The sequence below is a fragment of the Crocuta crocuta genome, unplaced genomic scaffold (assembly GCF_008692635.1).
Source record: "Crocuta crocuta isolate KB4526 unplaced genomic scaffold, BGI_CrCroc_1.0 scaffold89, whole genome shotgun sequence".
NCBI classification, from domain to species: domain Eukaryota; kingdom Metazoa; phylum Chordata; class Mammalia; order Carnivora; family Hyaenidae; genus Crocuta; species Crocuta crocuta.
The window spans coordinates 872,779-894,298 of record NW_027551559.1 but is presented as its reverse complement, the minus strand read 5'-3'; the positions used below and the strand labels follow the sequence as shown (position 1 = coordinate 894,298).

The following is a 21,520-nucleotide window of genomic DNA, read 5'->3' as shown; positions in this document are numbered from 1 at the left end:
CCTCAGCCCTCCACTCCAGGCTGGGTTTCTTGTCATCCTTTCCGGCACTGGGCTCATTTCCTCTCATTAGGGAGCAAGCATGTTAGGTCCCCAGCACTTGTCGATCTGAGATGCTTTCCCCTTCCTCAGATCTAAATTTATATGTCACCTCTCCAGAGCTGCCCTTTCTTGGGGCCCCATCAAATCAGTTCTCTGCAGGGAAAGAGCGTCCCTGGTGAAGAAGCGGCTCAAGAACACCTGTGGCTTTGCCACGTCCCCTGAAGGGACCTGGCCTCGCTGATGCTGAATTGGTTCCATACTTGCCAACATTTCCTCACAGAGAAGCTCAGAGAGGCTGGAGGTAAGAGGGATGGCGATGTAAGTCCCACACAGAACAGGTTCTAATGTGGTAAAGTGTTCTCTTTTGCTCCTTTCTAGAAGGATCTTAGTTGCACAGAGGGAGTCACTGGCAGCTGCACACGGCACAGGAGAACCAGAGGACCAGGAAAACCCAGAACAGTGGCAGCTCCTTGCTGCTGTTACATTTTGTGTCTTCGGTCAAAAATAAACGGGAACACTGCAGTGTGGCTTCTGCCTGCTAATCCATGACACCTGAATAGTCATGGTCCCCCTCGCTCCTCTCACTCATAGCATCCAGCATTTTCCTTCAGAGTACTACACTCCCAATCTTCATAACTTCTTCTCTGTCCCTCACACACATGTCATATTATACAATCACACACAGATCATATGAAGTTACGTACCTGAATAATCACTTATTTTCTGTGTCTTGTCTTCTTGTGTGAAGTCCATGAAATCAGGGAATGGGACCATGTTTTCCCCCACCATCATTCTACCACTGCATGCACCATAGTGCCTGGCACACAGATATCAGACACACTTAAGAAGATTTATTTTTAATTTTTAATATTTTTAAAGTTTTAAGTTTTTTTTTATTTTTGAGAGAGAGAGAGAGAGAGAGAGTGTGCAAGTAGGGGAGGGACAGAGAGAGGGGAGACAGATTTGAAGCAGGGTCTGTGCTGACAACAGAGAGTCTGATGTGGGGCTCAAACTCATGAACCACAAGATCATGACCTGAGCCATTCAGGAGCCCCAAGAAATTTTGTAAATTAATCAATATTGCGATGATGAAAACGACTGCTCGATCACTCTGCAATGGCACCAGGACACTTGCTGTACTTTCTCCTCATACAAGAAGTCGGCGACTCTCTCCATTACCCAGAAGTTCCAGTGGGTTGGCCCTCCCCCGCCCCCCAATTCAGTAGATGCTGAGAGCCCTTCAGTGGGTGGGAGGTGATGGAGGTAGAGGAGTAAGGGGCTTCGTTCCTCTTCACTGATTCAGCAACATACCTTGTTCAATTAGTCCCTAAAAGTTTCTAGTTGTGTTCACGGTGTCCTTTTCTACTCTGGGTCTCAAAGGCTTGGTCATACACACCAAGAGGAGTATTACAAAATTAGATGAATTATACATTTTCAAGTTACTTGGTAAGAAATCGGTTTTGAAAGCTTATTTCTGGATACTAGCCTCCTTGCTAAGAAATAGCCATTACAATTCAGGCACTCATTAACAGCTATTTCTTAGTTCACATCATTGCTACCTTTCCATTATGTTCTTCAAAATAAAATGATTGTTTTTACCACAATTCACACAATCAACTGGTATATGTCAATTCAGACCAAAAGAAGCTGCTCAAATGAAAACAGTACCATCCAAGATGGGTGGGCATCACCTGGACCCCCCCAGGCCTGGTTCTGACCATAATTAGCATAAAATGATTCTTGTCCCAGAGCGAGGCATCATGAGAGGGACCCACACCTGCCTCCTCGAAGCCCTTCCTCCCTATGAAACCCTTTACCACCGGGAACACGAAGTTAGGCGGACCTGAAGTGAACCAAACGTTTGTAGACCACAATCCTAATTTAATACTGACTAAGTTTTCCAGCCAATAAATTATAGATGAAGCAGTTCCTCCTTTATAACCAGGATTTAAAGTAGAAGTATATGAAAAATTCCTCGGTTAGCATTTTCTTCATTAATCGAGGCCCACGTGGCATCCCCACACACCGCCTGACTCCTGTCTTTTGTCTGTTTCTTCTTCCAGTCATTACACCTTTTCAGGTCAACCTGATATTTTCCTAGCTGTATCTTCCATTCCATAGTACGTGTTTGCCATTGCATGTTAAGACTTCTTCCATCCTGCTTTTCATGGCTGCCTCACACACCCTAACTTCCCTAAGCATAGGCTCCTTATTGAATGTGGAGGGCATTTGCACTGTTTTCTGTTATTAAATACATTTTGATATGTAACTTATTTCAGTCTTTTAAATTGTTTCTTGGTATCAGTTTCTGGGAGAGACGACAAGGATCAAAGCCTGTGAACATATTTATGGTTCTTTCTGTGCTTGGTTATTTAATTGTTTTATAAAAAGGATGGGTTGATTTACATCACTCTGGGAATCTCTGAGTGCGTCACTTTTACAAAGACCCCACCAAGATTCATTTTCAGCTTTATTTTTTATTATAACAAATATCAGTTCATATCTCATTATTGATTATCAGCAGGGTTGAACATTATTCTATAGGTTCATTCTATAGGATTAGATGAATTGTTTACTCTATTCACATTCCTAGTCCATTCTTCTATTTCTTTCCATTTTTAGAAAGGTCTTTCCAATTGGCTGTTTTAGCCATGAAAACAAATCTCTTAACCTGACCTAAATGCAAAAGGCCATGGAAGCAAAATCAGCATAAACCTGCCGTATTACCTTATAGAACGGGGCTGTCACCAGAACCACATTAGCAGAAGGATAATCCCTTCATTTCAAGGAAATGTCAGCTTAATTTACTGAGTCCTTAGAGCTGAATGTATTACTGTGGATTTGAGGGCCGCACATCATTAGGAAGTTGTAAATTTTGCTTTTCAATCACCAAATAACTCTTCAGCAAACACAGTGATTGGTTATTAAGGATGAAGAAGGTTACATGTACTTAAGCATCCAACAAAGGAGTAGGGAAAAGCTAACCAGCTCATGAACTACATGGTCAACCTGATTTACAAATTGTCCAGCATTCACAGAAAAGTAAAAGTTAGGATAATTCAGATCCTGCATTGTCTGAAGTATTGGTGGGGGACACACCCCATGTTACTTGACATCACAGAGTAGGGCAACCCCCCGGAGCACCCAGTGTTCAGGGACCTGGGCCGTCCTGAGGTCCACGGCAGCGATGTAGTTCAAGTCCGTTCGGACTGGCTTCTTGTAAATAGGACAGGAATAAAACCGAGGATCTCTTAAGGCTACAAAAAAAATCATAAAAAAAAAAAAAACTTGGTGAATTTTTATTTTAAGCAGACCAAACAGCACAGAGCCAAATTTGTGCATTCTACAGATCATTCCAAAGGTTTGGTAGAATGAGAGAAATTCTGAGGTCGGTCAATCCTTACAGATGAAGCATTGCAGGTTTCCAGTGGGTGTGATAAAACACCCAGACGTCTTTGGATTTATGCTGCTGGTGCCTTGTCCCATGTTCTTGACAGTAACCCTGCCCACATGCTATGGCCATGAACCTCTGGCTGCTTCCTTCCCACCTGTCCATACACCCTTTCTCCTTCACCTCCCCACAACGTCTTGTGCGTGCACACTCTCTCCGTTTTTCCTTCATGGCTTCCCTTTGGCACAAGGCACCTGTCACTTCTAATCAAATGTCCAGCACCAGTGCTCACTACTGTTTCACAACATTATGATTATTATTTCAAAACCCTGCCCTCAACTCCCTGTGTCATAGTCTAAACTACACTTGAAATCACAGGACAGGGGAAGTTGCCCACTCTTATCATGGGCTGTGGGCTATCCATGAGTGCAGAGAACAGAAGTGGCTGAGAGGCAGAGAGCCATGACACAGTTCCACTTCCGGAGATGCAATCTGTCCTTTTGGAGTAGATGAGTACATGGAGTTTCCAAAACTACATATGCAATGAAAGTCAACCTTCCAAACATCCTTTCTAATGCATTCATCCCTAAGCAAAGGCTCACTCTCTCTCTCCAGTCTTGGAAATCCCATGATCAGGGACAGATCCCGGTCTTGTGAGTCCTTATACTTATATACAATGGAGTTGGGGGGGGTGGGGGGGGATGTGCTCAGGGCTTTAAGAAAGAGTAACTTCCAAATACTAAATTAGGCTTTGGAAGAAGCCTCTGCACTGAGTAGCCTTGAAATTCAAGTTGCATCAGCTCCTTGTTAAATTACACTGCTCGCGTAGTTTATCTGCACATCTCACAACATCCATCTCGGGAAGCAGTACATCATTTCCTCTTCTCTTCCAGATTACAAATTGTTTCAGCACAAACACTGTGTCTGCACCCATCGTTGTACTCCTCTGGAAGGCCAGTATTATAAATGACCTCCAAGGAAGCATTGAGACGAAAACACATTTAACGAAGAGGATAACTTTGCTTTGGTGAATTTGTGTGACACACATGGGCACTGAAACATGGCAAAAGTAACTCTCTACATGCAATGTCAATATATTGAAGTTACTGAATTTAATGCCCAAAACTAACTTGCTCATTAATTTTTTTCTAAGAAATTACAAAAGCCAGCCACTACTTGAAATTAAGATCTCATTTTTTGACCCAATAAAATAGTCAACCTGCTATGCCATGTGTTCTTTTTTTTTAAGTTTTTTTAATGTTTATTCATTTTTGAGAGAGAAAGAGAGACAGAGCATGAGTGGGGGAGGGACAGAGAGAGGGGGAGACACAGGATCTGAAGCAGGCTCCAGGCTCGGCGCTGTCAGCACAGAGCCCGATATGGGGCTCGAACTCACAAACCCCAAGGTCATGACCTGAGCCAAAGTTGGGAACTTAACTGACTGAGCCACCTGGGCACCCCTATGCCATGTGTTTTTATACCTCCATTATAATTAATTTTATTGGAAGAAGTTAAACACTTGAATATGATAGTATTATACATAAGTTTCAATATAAAGTAAACATTCTAAAGCAGCATTTCTTAACCAAAGATTGTTTTACTCTTGGGGGCCATTTGTGAACATCCAGAGACATTCCTGGTTATTACAGTTGATAGTGGCCTCTAGTGGGTAGAGACCAGAGATGCTGGCAGCACCCTATAATGCACAGGACCACCCCTCCCGACAAAGGATATCTGGACAAAAAATGTCAATAATGCCAAGGTCAAGGATCCCTGTTCTCAAACAAACTCATAGATATTTTATAGTAATTTAAAACTATGTGTTAGCTTAATCTAATGATGTTAATCATTAGAAACAATGTAAATTAATGTAACACCTAATTCTGTAACATCTAGCTTTTAGGTATATGTGTTATTTCTTAAAGTATCATGGGAATATCATTAGTAATAATTATTAGGCAAATATGTGAAAACTTCTGATGAAATAAGTGAATGGCAGTGAACTCACAGAGTGTAGTTAATACTAATAATACTGATGGATAGACTTAATTCCTTTAATCCTGGGATCCGTAAATATGTAATAAATGTTAAATATCGTTCTTCTTGATACAAATTTGACTAACATCATANGCTCATTTTAGCCACTCTGACTGGTGTGAGGTGGTATCTCAGTGTGGTTTTGATTTGTATTTCCCTGATGAGGAGGGATGCTGAGCATCGTTTCATGGTAACATCATAAATCTTAAAGTCACCCATTGGAGTCTCACATTTGAACCAAATGATAATTATAATACTTATACCTTGGGGAGTATTTGACTGCTTGGATTTTAATCCCAAAAGAAAAGAAGAATTGGGAGGGAAATAGCATCCTTTTCAATGAGCAGGTGAAAAACAATTCTCTGATGTATTTACCCAATTTTATTTAGTTTTGATTGCTTCAGAACTGCTGGTGCCCATGCCAAGTCACAGCATGAAGCAAACTTCTGCAGCAGGATTAGAAACCACTGAAAATAAAATTTCATAGTCAAAGTCCTGACAGACACTGAGTAACCATGTAAACAGGTGATTCAAAACCATTAGCCCTGGTTAGACAAATAACTTTGAAGACAAAAATACACATTCTAGGGAGGCAGAACAAATCAGCTAAACATGTTTAAAGCCTCAGGGTTCCCGAAGGAGGAGTGGAGAAAAGAGGCTGTCTAAATTGGTGAGCTCTATGCTTTAGGATCCAAAAGCTTTTAATAAGACACCTTGAGGGAGTTTTATTTTCCAACTATGTCACTTCCCTCTCTAGCCTACATTTTTCATCCAAATGCTAGTGTGTCATTATATCATATGTTTCTTCCAATATCCAAACAACCAAGTCACACAGCGATTCTCTAGATCACCTTTAAGTCATTCCTTTATTCAACTCCTCTTCGCGTGTAACATTTAAGTGATTAAATAGTGCACTCTTAATGTATTTCTTTTCATCCCTCAACAAACATGTGAGCTAATGTATTAATAATAGTAATCATAACAAAATTATTTATTGTACGATAACTAGGTGCTAGACATTGTTCATTTAATGCTCTTAACAAACTTATGGGATGGGTACCGTTATTAAATCCATTTTGCAGACGAGAAAACTGGAACAGAATGAGGTGAGCTGTCCGTTCAAGGTTACAAGGCTGTAGGTGATAGGCTAAGAATCAAACCTGGCCAGAATGGCTCCAGAGTCTATGCTCTGAATCTCAGCAACAGTTGGGATTTAATGTGTGTGTGCCTACTTCTATGTCTTTGCAGGAAGATGTGAAAATGAGCTGGAGATCACCAGATGAGTGACTTCAAAATATGGCTTATTTGAGATTCCTCCAAAGCCACGCGATTAATAAATAGGGTGATAAAACCAGAAGTGCAATCCATATATCCAGGCTGTCCTTTATATGAGAACATGTGCCACTCCATCCGGCCGGGGAGGTGACCACCTTTAGTGTGCAGCATGCAGGGAGGGAGGCCGTAGGGAGTGAGAGCTCTCACCCAAACAGGCACTGGTTTTTTCTCTGTTTACTTCATCACGTACTTGAGAAAAATAAACTCATGGCTTCAAAATGCAAAGAAGCTGTCCTCATTTAATGTTTATTTTGAGAGAGAGAGAGAGAGAAAGAGAGAGAGAACAAGCAGGGAAGGGCAGAGACAGGGAGAGAGAATCCCAAGCAGGCTCCATGCTGACAGCATGGACATGGGACTCAATCTCACAAACCATGAGATTATGATCTGAGCCAAAATCAAGAGTCAGAACGGGACACTTAACCGACTGAGCCACCCAGGTGCCCTTTAATTTAGCCTTCATTTTGAAGCTTCATCCCCAACAACACAGAGACTCCCTAAATGCATAGTCACAGGAATTGTTAGAGGTTTGCATTCATCCCACAACAGACAAACATGATTCTGATACCAGGTTTGGCAGCTGGGAATCGTAGGCAAATTACATACATCTCTTCACCTTCATTTCCCCATCTGCAAATTAGGCACGATATACCTTACAGAGTAGTTGTAAAGATTAAGTAAGTTAATATATGCAAATGACGGGCAAAGTATAATGCCTAGAATGCAGTAGACACCCAAGATGTGTTAGATTTCTCCTCTTTCTCTTTCCACACACACACACGTACACACACATGCATGCACACATATACACACACGCATCTTTTCACTGAAACAAATTTCCCAGACTCATGTTCCTCATGATGTTTACTGAGTCCCAAGTTTACACATTGAAATTGGATTAAATGCCAAGGGGCTCAAAAGTCAGAAGGTCTCCGCCTTCTGGTCACCCCATGGGGCTATTCCCACCCCCAGCCCCATATCTGCACAGTGTTGGATCAGGAGGGGTCAAAAGATATTCTTAGAAACACTTTTCACTTTTTTCCTTATTATCTGTGGGGACCCTGAGATCCTTCTCACCCTACTGGCCAAAGGTTCATATGAGTCTTGCTTTGTTCCCCCCAATGTTTTAATCACCATTTTCCCATCATCTTGGCTACAGCACTGAAGTTCATGTAGAAGCATCACCCTATCTATATAGTCATCTGTAAGGAGACATTTCTTTCCCATAGCTGCCTCTTTTCAACTTCCTTTGAGGGCAGAGGAGCTTAAGCTGATATGGGAAGCTTTGCCCTTCTGGTGAATTTCATACTGTTTGGGTGACTCTCTCATGATGTCCTAATAAGAAATATGAATAAAATAAGCATTTGGGGACACGTTACTCAACTTCTAAAGTCAAAATAAATACCTAGACTTCTTTTTAAGACAAACCAGTCTTGTATGGAAAATTCAGTGATGAATTATTTAAACGAAAAATTGCCCTTCATGTTAACAGGGAAACAATTTATTATATGAATTTTAACTTTTTTTTTTTAATGTTTTATTTATTTTTGAGAGAGAGAGAGATAGCATGAGCAGGGAAGGGTCAGAGAGAGAGGGAGACACAGAATCTGAAACAGGCTCCAGGCTCTGAGCTGTCAGCACAGAGCCCAACACGGGGCTCGAACCCATGAATCGTGAGATCGTGACCTCAGCCAAAGTCAGATGTTTAACTGACTGAGCCACCCAGATGCCCCAAGAATTTTAACTTTAAATCACTGTATTTTTGGAGTGTCCTTTGGTCTTTCATGATGCTACACCTCCTTATCTCAATTGGAGCCTTATTCAGTTATCAAAATTAAATGAAAATTAGATTTATAGTATGAAAAGAGCAGTGGAATTTTAGCTTTTCATTGCTAAAAAACACTTCTCCAGCAACAAAGCTATTAGGCAAAACAAGTCTGCATCAACTCTTATTGAAACCAAAAAAAGAAAAAGAAAAAGAAAAAAGAAGAAAAGTTTTTCTTTGTTTTTTTTTTTCAGTGCTTTGAAATTAGTCACTTTTTTCTTTGCTTTTTATTTCCTCTCCTAACCTGCTGCTAATGAGCCTCACCGCTGACTAATTCCCAGCAGGGTGAGTACAATTCTTCTATAAAAATGTGTTCTTAAATAATAAAGAAGTGCCTGTATTATAAAATTATTATTTTATTAATATCATGCTGAGATGTTCAAAGTCATGTTCCAATGGATTTTTACCGCTTAGTCACAAGATATACAAAAGTAACACCTAACTGAATGTGAGGAAGATTTTTCTTTTACTTTCTAAGGGAAATGTTTTTGCAACAGGTTGACTGGATCCAGTGATATGATAAAGCAAGATTTCTAAAATATTAATTTTGGTTAAAAGAACACTTAATTATTATTTCTCTAAAATAACCACGGCCTCAGGTCTTCACACCACCCAATAAACATGAAGCCGCAGGCAGCGTGCTTGCCCGGGCTCAAACAGACACGTTTATTCTGTCGGATTCACTCGGGGTATGTAGAGCAATGCCATGAGTCAAAGACCGTGCAGAGTACCTTCCTGTTTCTTTCTTGACGCCCAGCTTTCTTCACAGGCTCCTCTGCCTTCATGCACCATCTTTCTGTTCCTCCCACACAGCCTATCCATTGCTACCTCATGCATTTGCACCCTTACCTTTGCCCCTGGATATTAGCAGAGGTGCCCTCTGTCACCCGAATCTCAGCTCAGTGTTTCCTCCTCAGCGAGCCTCTCCCCAAGCCCTTAAACCATCTGCTCCCTGGCATAGCATGTGTGTGTTTTCTTCATAAAAAAGAGCTGTCTAAAGCCAGTATGTTCATGTATAGTCAACAGTCATTATCATGGGACTTATGTCTGTAGAATCTCTGTGAACACTGAATTAGCAACTGCTGAGCCACTGCTCCAAGGGGAAATATAGACAGGGCAGTTTCCTGTGACATTTTCATCAACCCATCAATACATAACCTTATTTTAGGACACCTGTTTACAGCATGAGTGGAGTGGGAAGGCAGGGTGTCACCTATTCAACCTCAGGTGGGAACATGCCGGTCGGGAGACTCACATTTTTTGCTGTTTTGTGAACCCCTGCAAATAACCAAGCCACAAGCATTACAGACGAATTTCTGAGGAGAGGTGAATTCCTAAGTACAAAATCCTTGGATCAACTGTATTTGCCTCTTTTTGGGCTGCCCTTCCCTCCTTGACACTGGGCTCCTTAAGAACAGGGATTCTGCCTGGTCTTCTTTCACTGTCGCATCCCCAACAACTGAATAGAGAATGGCAGGTGGCCAATACCAGCTAAATACTCACTGAATGATTGAGTGAGCTAAGGCTAGTTGCCTCTGCCAAGAAAAGTCTATCGCCAACTCCTCTTACACCCGTTCTTAACCTCAAAGCACTTCTCAGAAGCAATCTCTACTAATCTCACAGACTTCCCGAGCATCCTGAGTGTATGTCCAACATGTGTCAAGTTCTATTTTAATTACTGATTTACTTGTAAGTCTCCCTCACTAGAGGGAAGCCCTTATGGGCACGATCCGGTTCATCATTATCTTTGTGTCCTTTGCACCTAAGATTGTGGCTGGCATATATTAGACACTCAGCAAATATTTGCTTAAAAGAGAAATATTCATAGTTATGAACTCTCTTTCCTTGACCCACGTTTCCAAATTTGATATTTATCTAAGGGATGGGGATACTAGAAGCTGTTTCCAAGAGAAATTGTCTACTCCTTACTTGTTTAAAGAAGAATCTCCTGTGTTTTAGTATTTCCTTGGGATCCACTATCATGGCCACCTCCAAAGCGTATGGCTTATAGTGATCATTTCACCACATACAGGTATATCTGTATCAGGACATCATGTTCTACACCTTAAATATATGCAATTTTTATTTTAAAAAATTGAAAGGTAGAAAGGTAGCTATTGCTGAGGAGATATTAGCTGAGTGAAATGTATCAGAAGCCTCCAGAACACATCAGGCCAATGGTGGAAACCAGTTTAGATATTTTTAGATCTGTCAGGCAGAACTTTTCAAAGTGAAAAATCATGTGTGCTTCATAGACGTGCTATGTTCACAGGCTCAAATATGAATCCAGCATTTTACCACTAGCTACTGGGTGAAGCCAAACGTCCCTGAATTCAATCTGGCTTTTCGAGCCTGGCTTAACTCTCCAAGCTGGTGGAGCCAGCACCTCCAGTGAGCCCTGAGTGGTCCTGCCGAGAAAGCCTTCCTTCTACCACTTGCCTCACCGCATCCTCTCCGCCCTTCTGTGTCCTGTCCAGCCCCTGTTCCTGAGACCCTGCCTCTGACCCCTTCTTCCCACTCTACCCATCCCACCCACCTTCCTTTCCTACCATCTGGTAACTCCTGCAAACACTTGCTCCTTATCTCAACAGCTAATGTTTCATGAGTATCTGTATATATTTTACCTGCTTTAGTAGATAGGGAAGAACTATCTAGAAACTTTGCCTCCCAATAACACTCAAAAGAGTGCCTAGCAGTCAGTAAACATGGGTGCAAATGTGAAGTTGATAAAATAGTAAAATCCTCACGTGATAGCAAGAATAATGAGGTCTTGTGTTTATCACATTATCCAATCTGATAATGCCCACCTTCCCTGAACGCCCAAGACAACTTACTGTTGTTTTCTGCATAAATCCTTATGACGGGCATCAATTCAAAGAGCACTTTTGGTTTGGATTCGATGAGTTTCATGTTCCTCTTGTCCCAGCCTGCACCTTCAAGGTATAAGCCATAGACGTAGACACCCTCTGTGGGAGGGGCAGAAATGTCGTCCTTCATCCACTTGGTGACCTCGTTGCAAAGCACCATATTGTCTAAGGCCCAGCCTTTGTTGGCCCGAGTGATTTCCTGCTCAGGACAAGAACAAGAGCAAAGGGTGAAGGTTAAGGGTGCTCTTAACATAAAGAGCATAACAGCAATGAAAGTGGAAGCCCAAATTACCCTAATTCAAAGGAAGAAAAATTGCACTTAAAAAGTTAAAAAGATTCTCTCATAAACAATACCCATGTCTTAATTTAAGCACTTACACTTTAAAAAGAAATATCAAATCATATCAAATATAAAAATGCCAAATAAATACTTTGAAATTCAAACTAGCAGCCTGAGAAAAAGTTGCTGTGTTTACTTTCAGGACAATGTCATTGCTGGGGCCAAAGAGAGACAGCCATTCTCTGTCTCATTATAGTCTTTAAAACTATACTGGCAGAAGAAAACCTTGTAGAAGAACATCATAAGAAAACAACAGGTGCAAATCAGAGCTCTTACCTGGCGCATTGCAGTTAAAAATCCTTGGGGGTTAAAAAAGCCTGTCATCCAGAAGCAGTGGGGTCGGCCATTGAACACCCACGAAGTAAACTGGCAGTTTCTTTCTATAAGCTCAGTAAACCAGAAACCCAATGTACTTGAAACCCATGACGCCTGAAATGCATACATTGAAACAATGAAATTCTGCTGTGTAACTAGCAATGTTCACAGAAAAAAATTATGAAATATCAATTTCACTTTTAGAATTCAGAAGTCCCTAAAATGACAGGAATGCCCCTTGGGTTTTGACATTTAAGTTTTCAAATTATTCTTCCTCCCTACTGGTATTAAGATACGATAGAATCATCTAATCATCGCATGAATACCAAATCAATTCAGCGCTCAGTATGCTGTGCAAGATGTCTGGTGTCAACAGAATCACCTTCCACGTACAAATATTCACTGTCAATTCTGCTATAAAGTAATTCAAACAATTAATTGAATCACATTAAATAGGTTTCAGCTATTTTTTCCTCAGGTTACATTTTTAATAGATACACCGTAAAACATGATTTCTATTTACATAAATGTGCTCATGGTCTCTTTAAAATATATTCTGTGGATGATAAATCATATCTTTCTCTGCTTCTCATTTTTAATGAGGCACACACTGTTATTCTCTGAAGTTCTTGTCCTTAGAATAAACTTTTATTTTCTCTGATGAAGGAGAAGAAACGGAAACACAGGTCCCTTACCACCAACAAATCAATTGCATTCATTGCCTGTAACATGTTGCCTGAACTCACACGTGGGCATGGATACGTCCTTAGTGTTATTAGCAGCTGCATTAGTAGGTATCTCCAAATCGTGTTTTATATGATTTTTCCTTAATTGGAATGCTTTATGTATGAATAAATGTAGTGATGAGCCTGGGTAGATATACACCGCTTGAATTTCAAATTCTTAAGACCTAATTTGCCTATTTTTCAAGAGATAATAAGGTTCCAAAGAATGATAATAACTTGAATAGAATAAAAACCTGAATAAAAAGACCATAATTTTAAAATTAGGCTAATGCAGTCTATCCTGTCTTTTTAGTTGTGTTAACTAAAAGAGACATGTTTATACAACATTTGATGTGAGGGCACAGGGAACCGTCTATGCGAAGGTGCCTTACGGCAAGGATCCCTGTGCCAGGGCCTTCTTGGTGCTGACCAAGCAGGGAGAGCTGGTTTGGTGGGGACTGAACCTGCCCATGGTCAGTGACCAGGAAAGTTCTCCCAGGAAGAGAACCAGGAAGGCCAACGAGGAAAGTCATTCCAGACAGAAAACTCTCTGGCCTTGGGAATAAAGTCATTAGAGGTGAAGATAGGATGGAGTCTGGTCAAAGCTGATCCTACGTTTCTAAAGCCCTGGGAGAGATATCAGAGTCTCAGTGCCCAGTGAGTCTCTTCTGAGAGAGGCTTTCAGTCCTAACCCTGTCACACCTCACCTTCCCATTTACCTGAGAAGCCTCCAAAAGGCCAAGAGTCCAGTCACTGAATGACCCAATCCCATCTCTAGATGCTGCTGTACATTCCCCGACACCTGGCCCCTGCCTCATGCCTCCCCAAGTCCTCCTGGCACACCCCCAGGTCTTCGCAACCCCCTACAATGCATGAGCTGATCGACAAAGACACTCAGGTACTCCTTTCACTTTTTCAAGTAGACAAGTATTTAGCAAAAGTACACCTTGTTATTTATCACAAGCACCAGCACGTGATCAGTAAGCATACTGTCAAATCATTATCTTGTTGCTTGGAAATAGGCTCGCTCCCATATCTCCAGACAAAGCAAGGAAAAATGTTTCTCATTGGGGTGTGTGTGTGTGTGTGTGTGTGTGTGTGTGTGTGTAGGAACACTTCTTTCTGTAAATCTAACATCATGGGCTTTGAAGTCCAAGGGAGCTTGGGTTTAAATTCTGATCCCTAGGCTTCTTAGGTGTGTGATCTGGGGAAAGACTTAGCATCTCCCAATTTCAAGTTCTTCACCTGCAAAACAAGGGCAATAAAATGCATAATTTAAATGAAATAATGCATGCAAATGGCCTAGTAGAGTGCCTGATATGTGGGTGATGATAAATAGTCTACTTCCCTACCTACCAAAAATATAGGCCTATAAGGGGATTAGTCCCTAAACAAAAGAACCCTTTTAAGTAAATTATGCTTGAAAGCTTGCCACCGGCCAGTTACAACTATTTACAACAATCAAGTGATTAGGTAGAAGAAGAGTGGACTTAAACATACTTTCTTCCACTGAGCAGGAATCCTGGCATCAAACATGCAATTCAGTGCATCTCGTAGATTTTCGCTCATGATGATGGTGCCATCGATAGCAAGTTTTAACTCCATCAGGGTGCTGCGGACCAGAGTCAGTAGCCTCTGCATTCTGTCTATCTCCTGCCTGAGGAAAATGTTCATGGGCTGGAACGGCCCCATCTTTAGCAGCCTCTCTTTCACCTGCCACGGAGACATTGAGTGTGTTTGAAACATGTGACATCTACTAATGTGTACGTAACTGGCACCCTGGGGCTGCTGAAAAGACCCCAAATCTTACAATTCCATCAATGGTAAGCTTTTATTTTTCTCTCTGCCAGAAAACAAAGAGGAAATATAAGAGGAAACATCTGTTAGATGTCTGGCCAATTTTTCATCCCATGTGGGAGAGAACGGGCGACCATTCATTCACAGTAGAATAGAAACACAGGACCACAACCATGCAGCCTTCCAAATAGCAGCTGCACTTACCGGGGAACATTCACTTACCTGCCTGTCTAAGACTTCCAAACACATACACACACACACACACACACACACACACGGGCAGACATGTACAACTATTCTGCACAGCCATCCTGCTGGCTGCTTCAAAAGACTAAGCTTCTGTTTTAAAAGCGTTCAGTGTTTTCCATCAAAGCACCATCCATTCATCCTCCAACCCACCCACCCAGCCGTCCATTTCCATCTTACAAGTATTTATTGAGAGTATTCCATGGATCGGTCAGCCACCCTGCTGGGTCGTGCTGCTTTATCCTAAGGCAGCATTGACAAAGTCAGCCAAAGGGAGCGGACGCTCCTAAGCCCCACTACTTACCACAGTTATTTATGTAACTATTAAGATATTTTTAGATATATTTATTGCTTCATAAATATTTCAACCACTAGTAGATATGAATGACCTCTTTCTTGATACTATGATGAGAGGTGCTTATGAAAGCTGATAAGAGTATTGATTTTCCCCAAGCAAGTGATCAGTTTTCTCCAGGGGAAATTATTCCCTTGGCAATAAGTCCTTGAGTTCAGTCTACAGTACGAGCAACCAAAATGGCCTGCTTTGTGGAAAATGACAGGATGGTAAAGAAACAAAATGCTGCAGGCTTCTGTTGCAAAGCCAGGTAGGAAAGGTCGATATATAAAGGAACATGATTCCTGTGACAAAAGTGTCACATGTTTAATCTGGGTCATCTATTACGACTATAGGGAAAGTAAGTGAGTTACCTGTGCTTTTATCCAAGATTTAAAAATGTCTTTGGGGTAAATCTTTTCACTAACATTTGCTAAACTGCCTAAAAAATTACTTTCCTAATCATAAATTTTGCTTAGAAGTTACTTACATATTCAAAAGACAAATTAATTTTCAAAACTCATGTAGCTGCAAAGTGTTAATGATCTAAATATAGGCTGCCTGAAATTAAGATGGCCAGAATTTTAAGGTGTGCATTACATTACACAACATTTTCTTTTTAATGATCAGGTGCTTGGGGCGCCTGAGTGGCTCAGTTGGTTGAGCTATTTGACACTTGATTTCAGCTCAGGTCAAGATCCCAGGGTTTTGGGACTGAGCCCTATGTGGTGAGCATGGAGCCTGCTTGAGATTCTCTCTCTCTTCCCCTCTCCCTCCACCCCTCTCCCCCACTCCTGCTCTCTCTCTCTCTTACTCTCTCTCTCAAATAAATAAATAAATAATCAGATGGTTTACTCTAAAAATACATTACTTTCATTTGAACAAATGACAAGGTGAAGTACCTCAAGAGAAAGTTCCAGAAAAGCAGTTCCAACCCACCAATATACACTTATAACCTAGTTATGAACATGAACAGTCTTGTCAGGTTTCTTTTATCATTTATATTTTGAAATGATTACATTTATAGGTTTAAAAACTTCTTTTGCTGGTTCTTTAGGAAGTATGTTTTTGAATATTTTTTCTTTAATTTCAGAAAAATCATTTTTGGCCCTCCTTCCTTATGCCTCACTCCCCCAACCTGACAGAGGCATCCACAGCTGACAGCTTGTCAGGATGTCATCAACTCACTTCAAATGGGCCATAGTCTGGGGGTAACTTGTCCAGCATATCGTCGGCGAGCCGGGCCACCACAGCCTCCCGGGTCTCATCCCCTCCACCAGAGCTGTCTTTGGGTTGGATGCTGAGGATGGTGTCCAGCACGTCCTTGGCCTGCTTGCTCTGGTAGGTGATGTCGGCATTGGGGTGCAGCCCAAACACCTCGGGGCTGTCACAGGTAGGCAGGCTCTGACAACAAAAACCCCAGATGGCTGACATAAGCACCAGTGAATCTATACCGTCTTCAGAAACAAATGTTTTTATTAAGATAAGTAATCTAACACTGTGTGTTAACTCTATTCAATTTTTAAAATAAAGAAAGAACATAAAATAATCCCTCCAAAAGATAAGTGTTTGCATGATCTCGTATTTGTGTCAGGCTACAATCTCAATAATTTCTCCAGAAAAGAATCAAAAGTTGTTGGGGTGCCTGGGTGGCTCAGTTGGTTGCGCATCTGACTTCAGCTCAGGTCATGATCCCGCAGTTCATGGGTTCAAGCCCTGCGTCAGGCTCTGTGCTGACAGCTGGCTCAGAGCCTCGAGCCTGTTTCGGATTCTGTGTCTCCTTCTCTTTCTGACCCTCCCCTGCTCACGCTGTCTCTCTCTCAGAAATAAATAAAACATTAAAAATTTTTTTAAAAAGAATCAAAAGTTGTCTTCAGAGACATAATAAAAGTTGTCTTTAATGTCTGTACCTCGGTCAAATTTAATTGAAGAGATACTGTCTTATTTCAGAACATGTGAAATACAGAAAGGGAGCTACAGATTAGTATGTTGTTTTCTGAAGGTCTGACTTAATTCAAACCAATCATTTCAATAAATGTGGTATGACTAAACAAACGGTTACTATGTTTTTTAAGATGCCAGAAAATGACAGTTTTAGCAATTATGACCCAAAGAGGCTGCAAGTGGGAACTGTACTCTCCCAGGGAAAAAGATGGGGACTAGGAACAGAGAGGAATATCAAGAGCAACCAAGTCCAAGAGAAAAGCAGAGACATAAGTAAACATTTTTAAAAAAATGCTGGCGGGGGGGGCTTCTGAATGGTTCAGTTGGCTAAGCGTCTGATGTTAGCTCAGGTCATGATCTCATGGTTCATGGGTTCAGGCCCCAGTTTGGGCTCTGTGCTGACAGCTCAGAGCCTGGAGCCTGCTTTGGATTCTGTGTCTCCCTCTGTCTCTGCCCCTCTCCCACTCCCCCCCTTTCTCTCAAAAACGAATAAACATTAAAAAATAAAGAGACAGCAAGAGACAATCAGAGGCAGAAAAAAGCAGGCAAGGAACTCAGCTATTTGAAAGAAAGAAAATGTACCAACAATTTGATATTTATTTCTACGTGTGAATTATATCCTAAACTTTATTACTATCTTATTCATATTATTCCTACAATCTCCTCCCTTATTTTATTCCCTTTTACATAATGTCTTCTTATGAATAGCCTCAAGTTCACTGGGAAATGAGGTATATGTAAAGACATATCTAAATGTATACATTCATAGGCACTTTCCTATTCAGTACTGATGATTTAAAGACATATATAGTACAGTTAAGACAAATATATTTGCTGATGTGAATTAGTAAAAGTGTAGAGGTGATAATATATGAGAAACTCATACATACGTATATCACAGAACCTCTGTGTACTGATAAATTTAGCCTTTTGGGGCTATCGTGGTTTAGTTTGTCCACTTGGAGATAAATCATGGAGAGATGCAAAAGAGATTTCTAGATATTGAACCCAAGAGTTCAAGGCAGAGAGACACCCAAAATGTAGTTACCTCTATACACAAATCAGATCCTTTCCCCTAAATTTCCAGTCACAATCCACCTTATTCCTTCTTAGAGCAGTACTCCTCAGCCTGGAGTGATTCCACCCCCAGGGCACAATGCCTGGAGACATTTTTGACTGTCGCAGCTGGGTGGGGGTGCTACTGACATCTAGTGGGGGGAGGCCAGAAATGCTGCTCACCACTCCACACGGGACACGTCTCCACCGCAAAGAATCCCACCGGGAATGTCAGAGGTGCCCAGGTTGAGACAGGATGTGCTTATGCAAAGCGGGCTCCTGAATATACTCATGTGCCCTCCATTGGGCCAGGACTAAGGGACAGATGTTTCAGGATGAGTCCAGAGGTGGCCTTTGTCTTGTCATCACAGGTGCCTGAAGTCTCAAGGTGGAGAGCTCCAGGGAATTTGTGTGGTTTCCCCAGTTCAAAGTCTGCCCAGTCCATCATATCCCCCCAAAATATTCCTCACTGAGGAATAATTGAGAAGGTAGAAGTGCATTCCCAAAAAATACACACTCAGAACAAATATAAACATTTTAACCATGAGGTGAACATAAACATAGGAAGAAAGTACCTACAGTGAAAGTCTGTATTGCCATTAAAATTTATTTCAAAAGCAGTATTTGCAGTGTAAATCAAAATGGTCAAAAGGCTGCGGACATTTGCTCTCTGCATCAAATCCTGAAGTTGACAAACCTGGATATACTGAAGATAGCTGTCCACGGTGTTGCATCTGGGAATATTATATCCTTGGTAAAAGCTGAAATCTGATCCAAACATGTTTTCGCTGAACCAGACCTTAGCAAACGTGTTCAGCAACCTCTTATCATAATCATCGGTGACTCTGCCCCCATACTGGATCTCTCCTATCATGTAGCAGACGGTGGCCCAGGAGACGCCCTGTGGAAATTCACACAACAGCTTTGTACAACTGACCACAGTCTCATCCGGGTTTCCCCCACCGAGTAACATCTCTGTTTTTGTGGTGACCGATGCCATTTGTTCATTCTTCATCAGTAATGTTACAAGGGCAGGAAGAAAATTATATAGACAAGCCCGGGGATGGCTCAGATCTCATGCCTGTGATTTAAAATAGACCCCATTGGTGCATATGCTTTCATACTTTAATTTCAACGGAAAAAAATAAGATTCTTTTTGAGAATATTGAGGCAGCTCTCTAAAAGGCACATGCTTCAAAAGTAATCTAGGCTTGAATTTCCATTTTTTAGGATCTTAGAAAATAAGTTTTCTCACCTGTTCCCCCCTCCCAGTAGACCTTTTCAAGTTGCCTTACATGTAATTTCAACTGGGCTCTGAGAAATAAAAATAATTGCAACTTGGCTTTGAGAAATAAAAATAATCAAAATTGGTTCATTTTTTTTTCATCTGAAATCAAGAGGCAAGTGTGACCCAGTTGCTATGACTTAGAGATATGTCTGCAAGCACACAAGCTTATCGCTCTTACAGGATCCATCCCAAAGCTGGACAGGCATGGAAACCAGAGGACCCACACCCACGACAGCCAGTGGCACAAGGTGGCGTGCACAGAGTACCTTTTTGACATCCATGTCATCTAAGTGGTTTTGGATGAACTGCACAGTGGCATTAAAGTCGGCTTGATTAAATTCATAGGGGATGTTCCACCCCAGGGGACCGAACTTCCTTCTCTCCTGGACTGTGGAGTGCAGGAAAGCCACGGCATACAGCATGGGCTTCCACTGGGCCACGGTGCTCACATCCAGCAGGTCTTGGCTCACGCCTGTCATGGTCAGTGCGGTGAAAAAAATGTCTCATCGCTCACACACCTTTATTTTTTATTACATTTATACATTATTAATCATTTTTGTACATCTCTGATAGTAAACTTCACTTGTCTTTAATTATTTTTATCACATTCGTATGACAATTATAACTTAACCTTTGGGTGTCCAGGCGGTATTTCTCTCTGAAATATCTGCAAAGAGTTTGGGGGAGGTGGCTGGGGCCTTGCTAACATGGACCAAGCTTCTGCCAATCTGATAAGATACTGTGGGGGTAAACTAGAGGTAGAAGAACGATGGCAGTGAAATAAATACTACTACTATTACTAAAATTGCTACTAATAATTATGTTATTGTTGTTATTATTATTATTATTTGGAGCATGTACTTAGGTTACAATGGACTTCTGTATACACTACTAACAATTTACTATTAATTAAAACAGTGTATATAGAAGCCCACCACACGCTGAGTATATTCCCCAAATAATAACTATAATTATTATATGGATATATGCATATAATTGTACATTTTTTATTTAGAATTTTGTTTCGCTGTCCTCATTCTTCTTCATCTATTTTATCCCCACATTACCTGTAGGTTGACAGAAATTTGAGCCTTGTGAGCAACTCTAAAAAAACCTGTAAGCTGTTCAGATGGCTTCAGGTAGTGGAGGCAGGTCATAGCTTTAATTTAGCGTCTCCTCTTGAAAGAGGCTACTGGCCAACTTTATGTGTGGAGCACGAAGACCATAAATGACAAAATTATGTTAACATAAGAAGGCAGGTGTCTAGCTGGAGGACAGCACTGGCCAAAGCAGAGCAATGTAGAGAAACAGAAAAACTATAAAACGGATCATTGCAAGCTCTGAGGTCCTCACGCCACAAGGGCATATTCCACAAGGAGCATGACAATGGGTACCATCCTCTCCCTGTCATGTTTAGTAACAGTACAATCTGCCGTAACTCTATCATAGCTGTTTTTATAATTTCTTTAAGAAAACAACCGAAGTACAAAAACTCCTCTAACCTTGGAAGTATTCCTCAACTCACCACCATATGTTCTTTTCAGTCCCGCCCGCAGGCCCTGTGGAGGCTCATTGGCAAATTTAATGGACATCTGAAGGAGCGTGATGGGAAAGTGCTTGTGAACTTCTGTGGTCATCCAGAGGCGGAAGGCACTGTGTATGACCTCGGTCTCTATAACTGTGTCCATCAGCTCTTCCATGAAATCGAGCCCCAGATGGCAGTTCTGCAGAAGTGCCCATCCCCCCTAGGTCCATGAGAATAAACAGAAATTAGGCTACTTCGTGTTTCATCCAGAGATTCAATTTCATACATTCTTTAGAAATCGAGTAATTAACATTTCACAGAGAAGCACACTAACCACTCAATTAATCCAGACAAAATCTATGGATACAGTGATGTTTAGTTGAGATATGTATATTTTTTCTTGTCCCACAATACACCAGCATGCCAACTGCAGTGATACTATATGGTAGGAGTTGTGAA

At 41.3% G+C, this 21,520-nt stretch overlaps 1 protein-coding gene across 1 annotated transcript in view; it reads right to left on the bottom strand.

The window, feature by feature from the left end:
• Positions 1 to 3,144: 3,144 nt before the first annotated feature.
• Positions 3,145 to 21,520, bottom strand: part of DNAH5 (dynein axonemal heavy chain 5) — a 252,750-nt gene continuing 234,374 nt past the window's right edge. Inside the window, 8 exon segments of the mRNA XM_077749426.1 lie at positions 3,145 to 3,296; positions 11,459 to 11,690; positions 12,108 to 12,260; positions 14,372 to 14,584; positions 16,437 to 16,652; positions 18,946 to 19,149; positions 19,803 to 20,008; positions 21,062 to 21,281. Coding sequence (XP_077605552.1) covers positions 3,145 to 3,296; positions 11,459 to 11,690; positions 12,108 to 12,260; positions 14,372 to 14,584; positions 16,437 to 16,652; positions 18,946 to 19,149; positions 19,803 to 20,008; positions 21,062 to 21,281 — 1,596 coding nt within the window.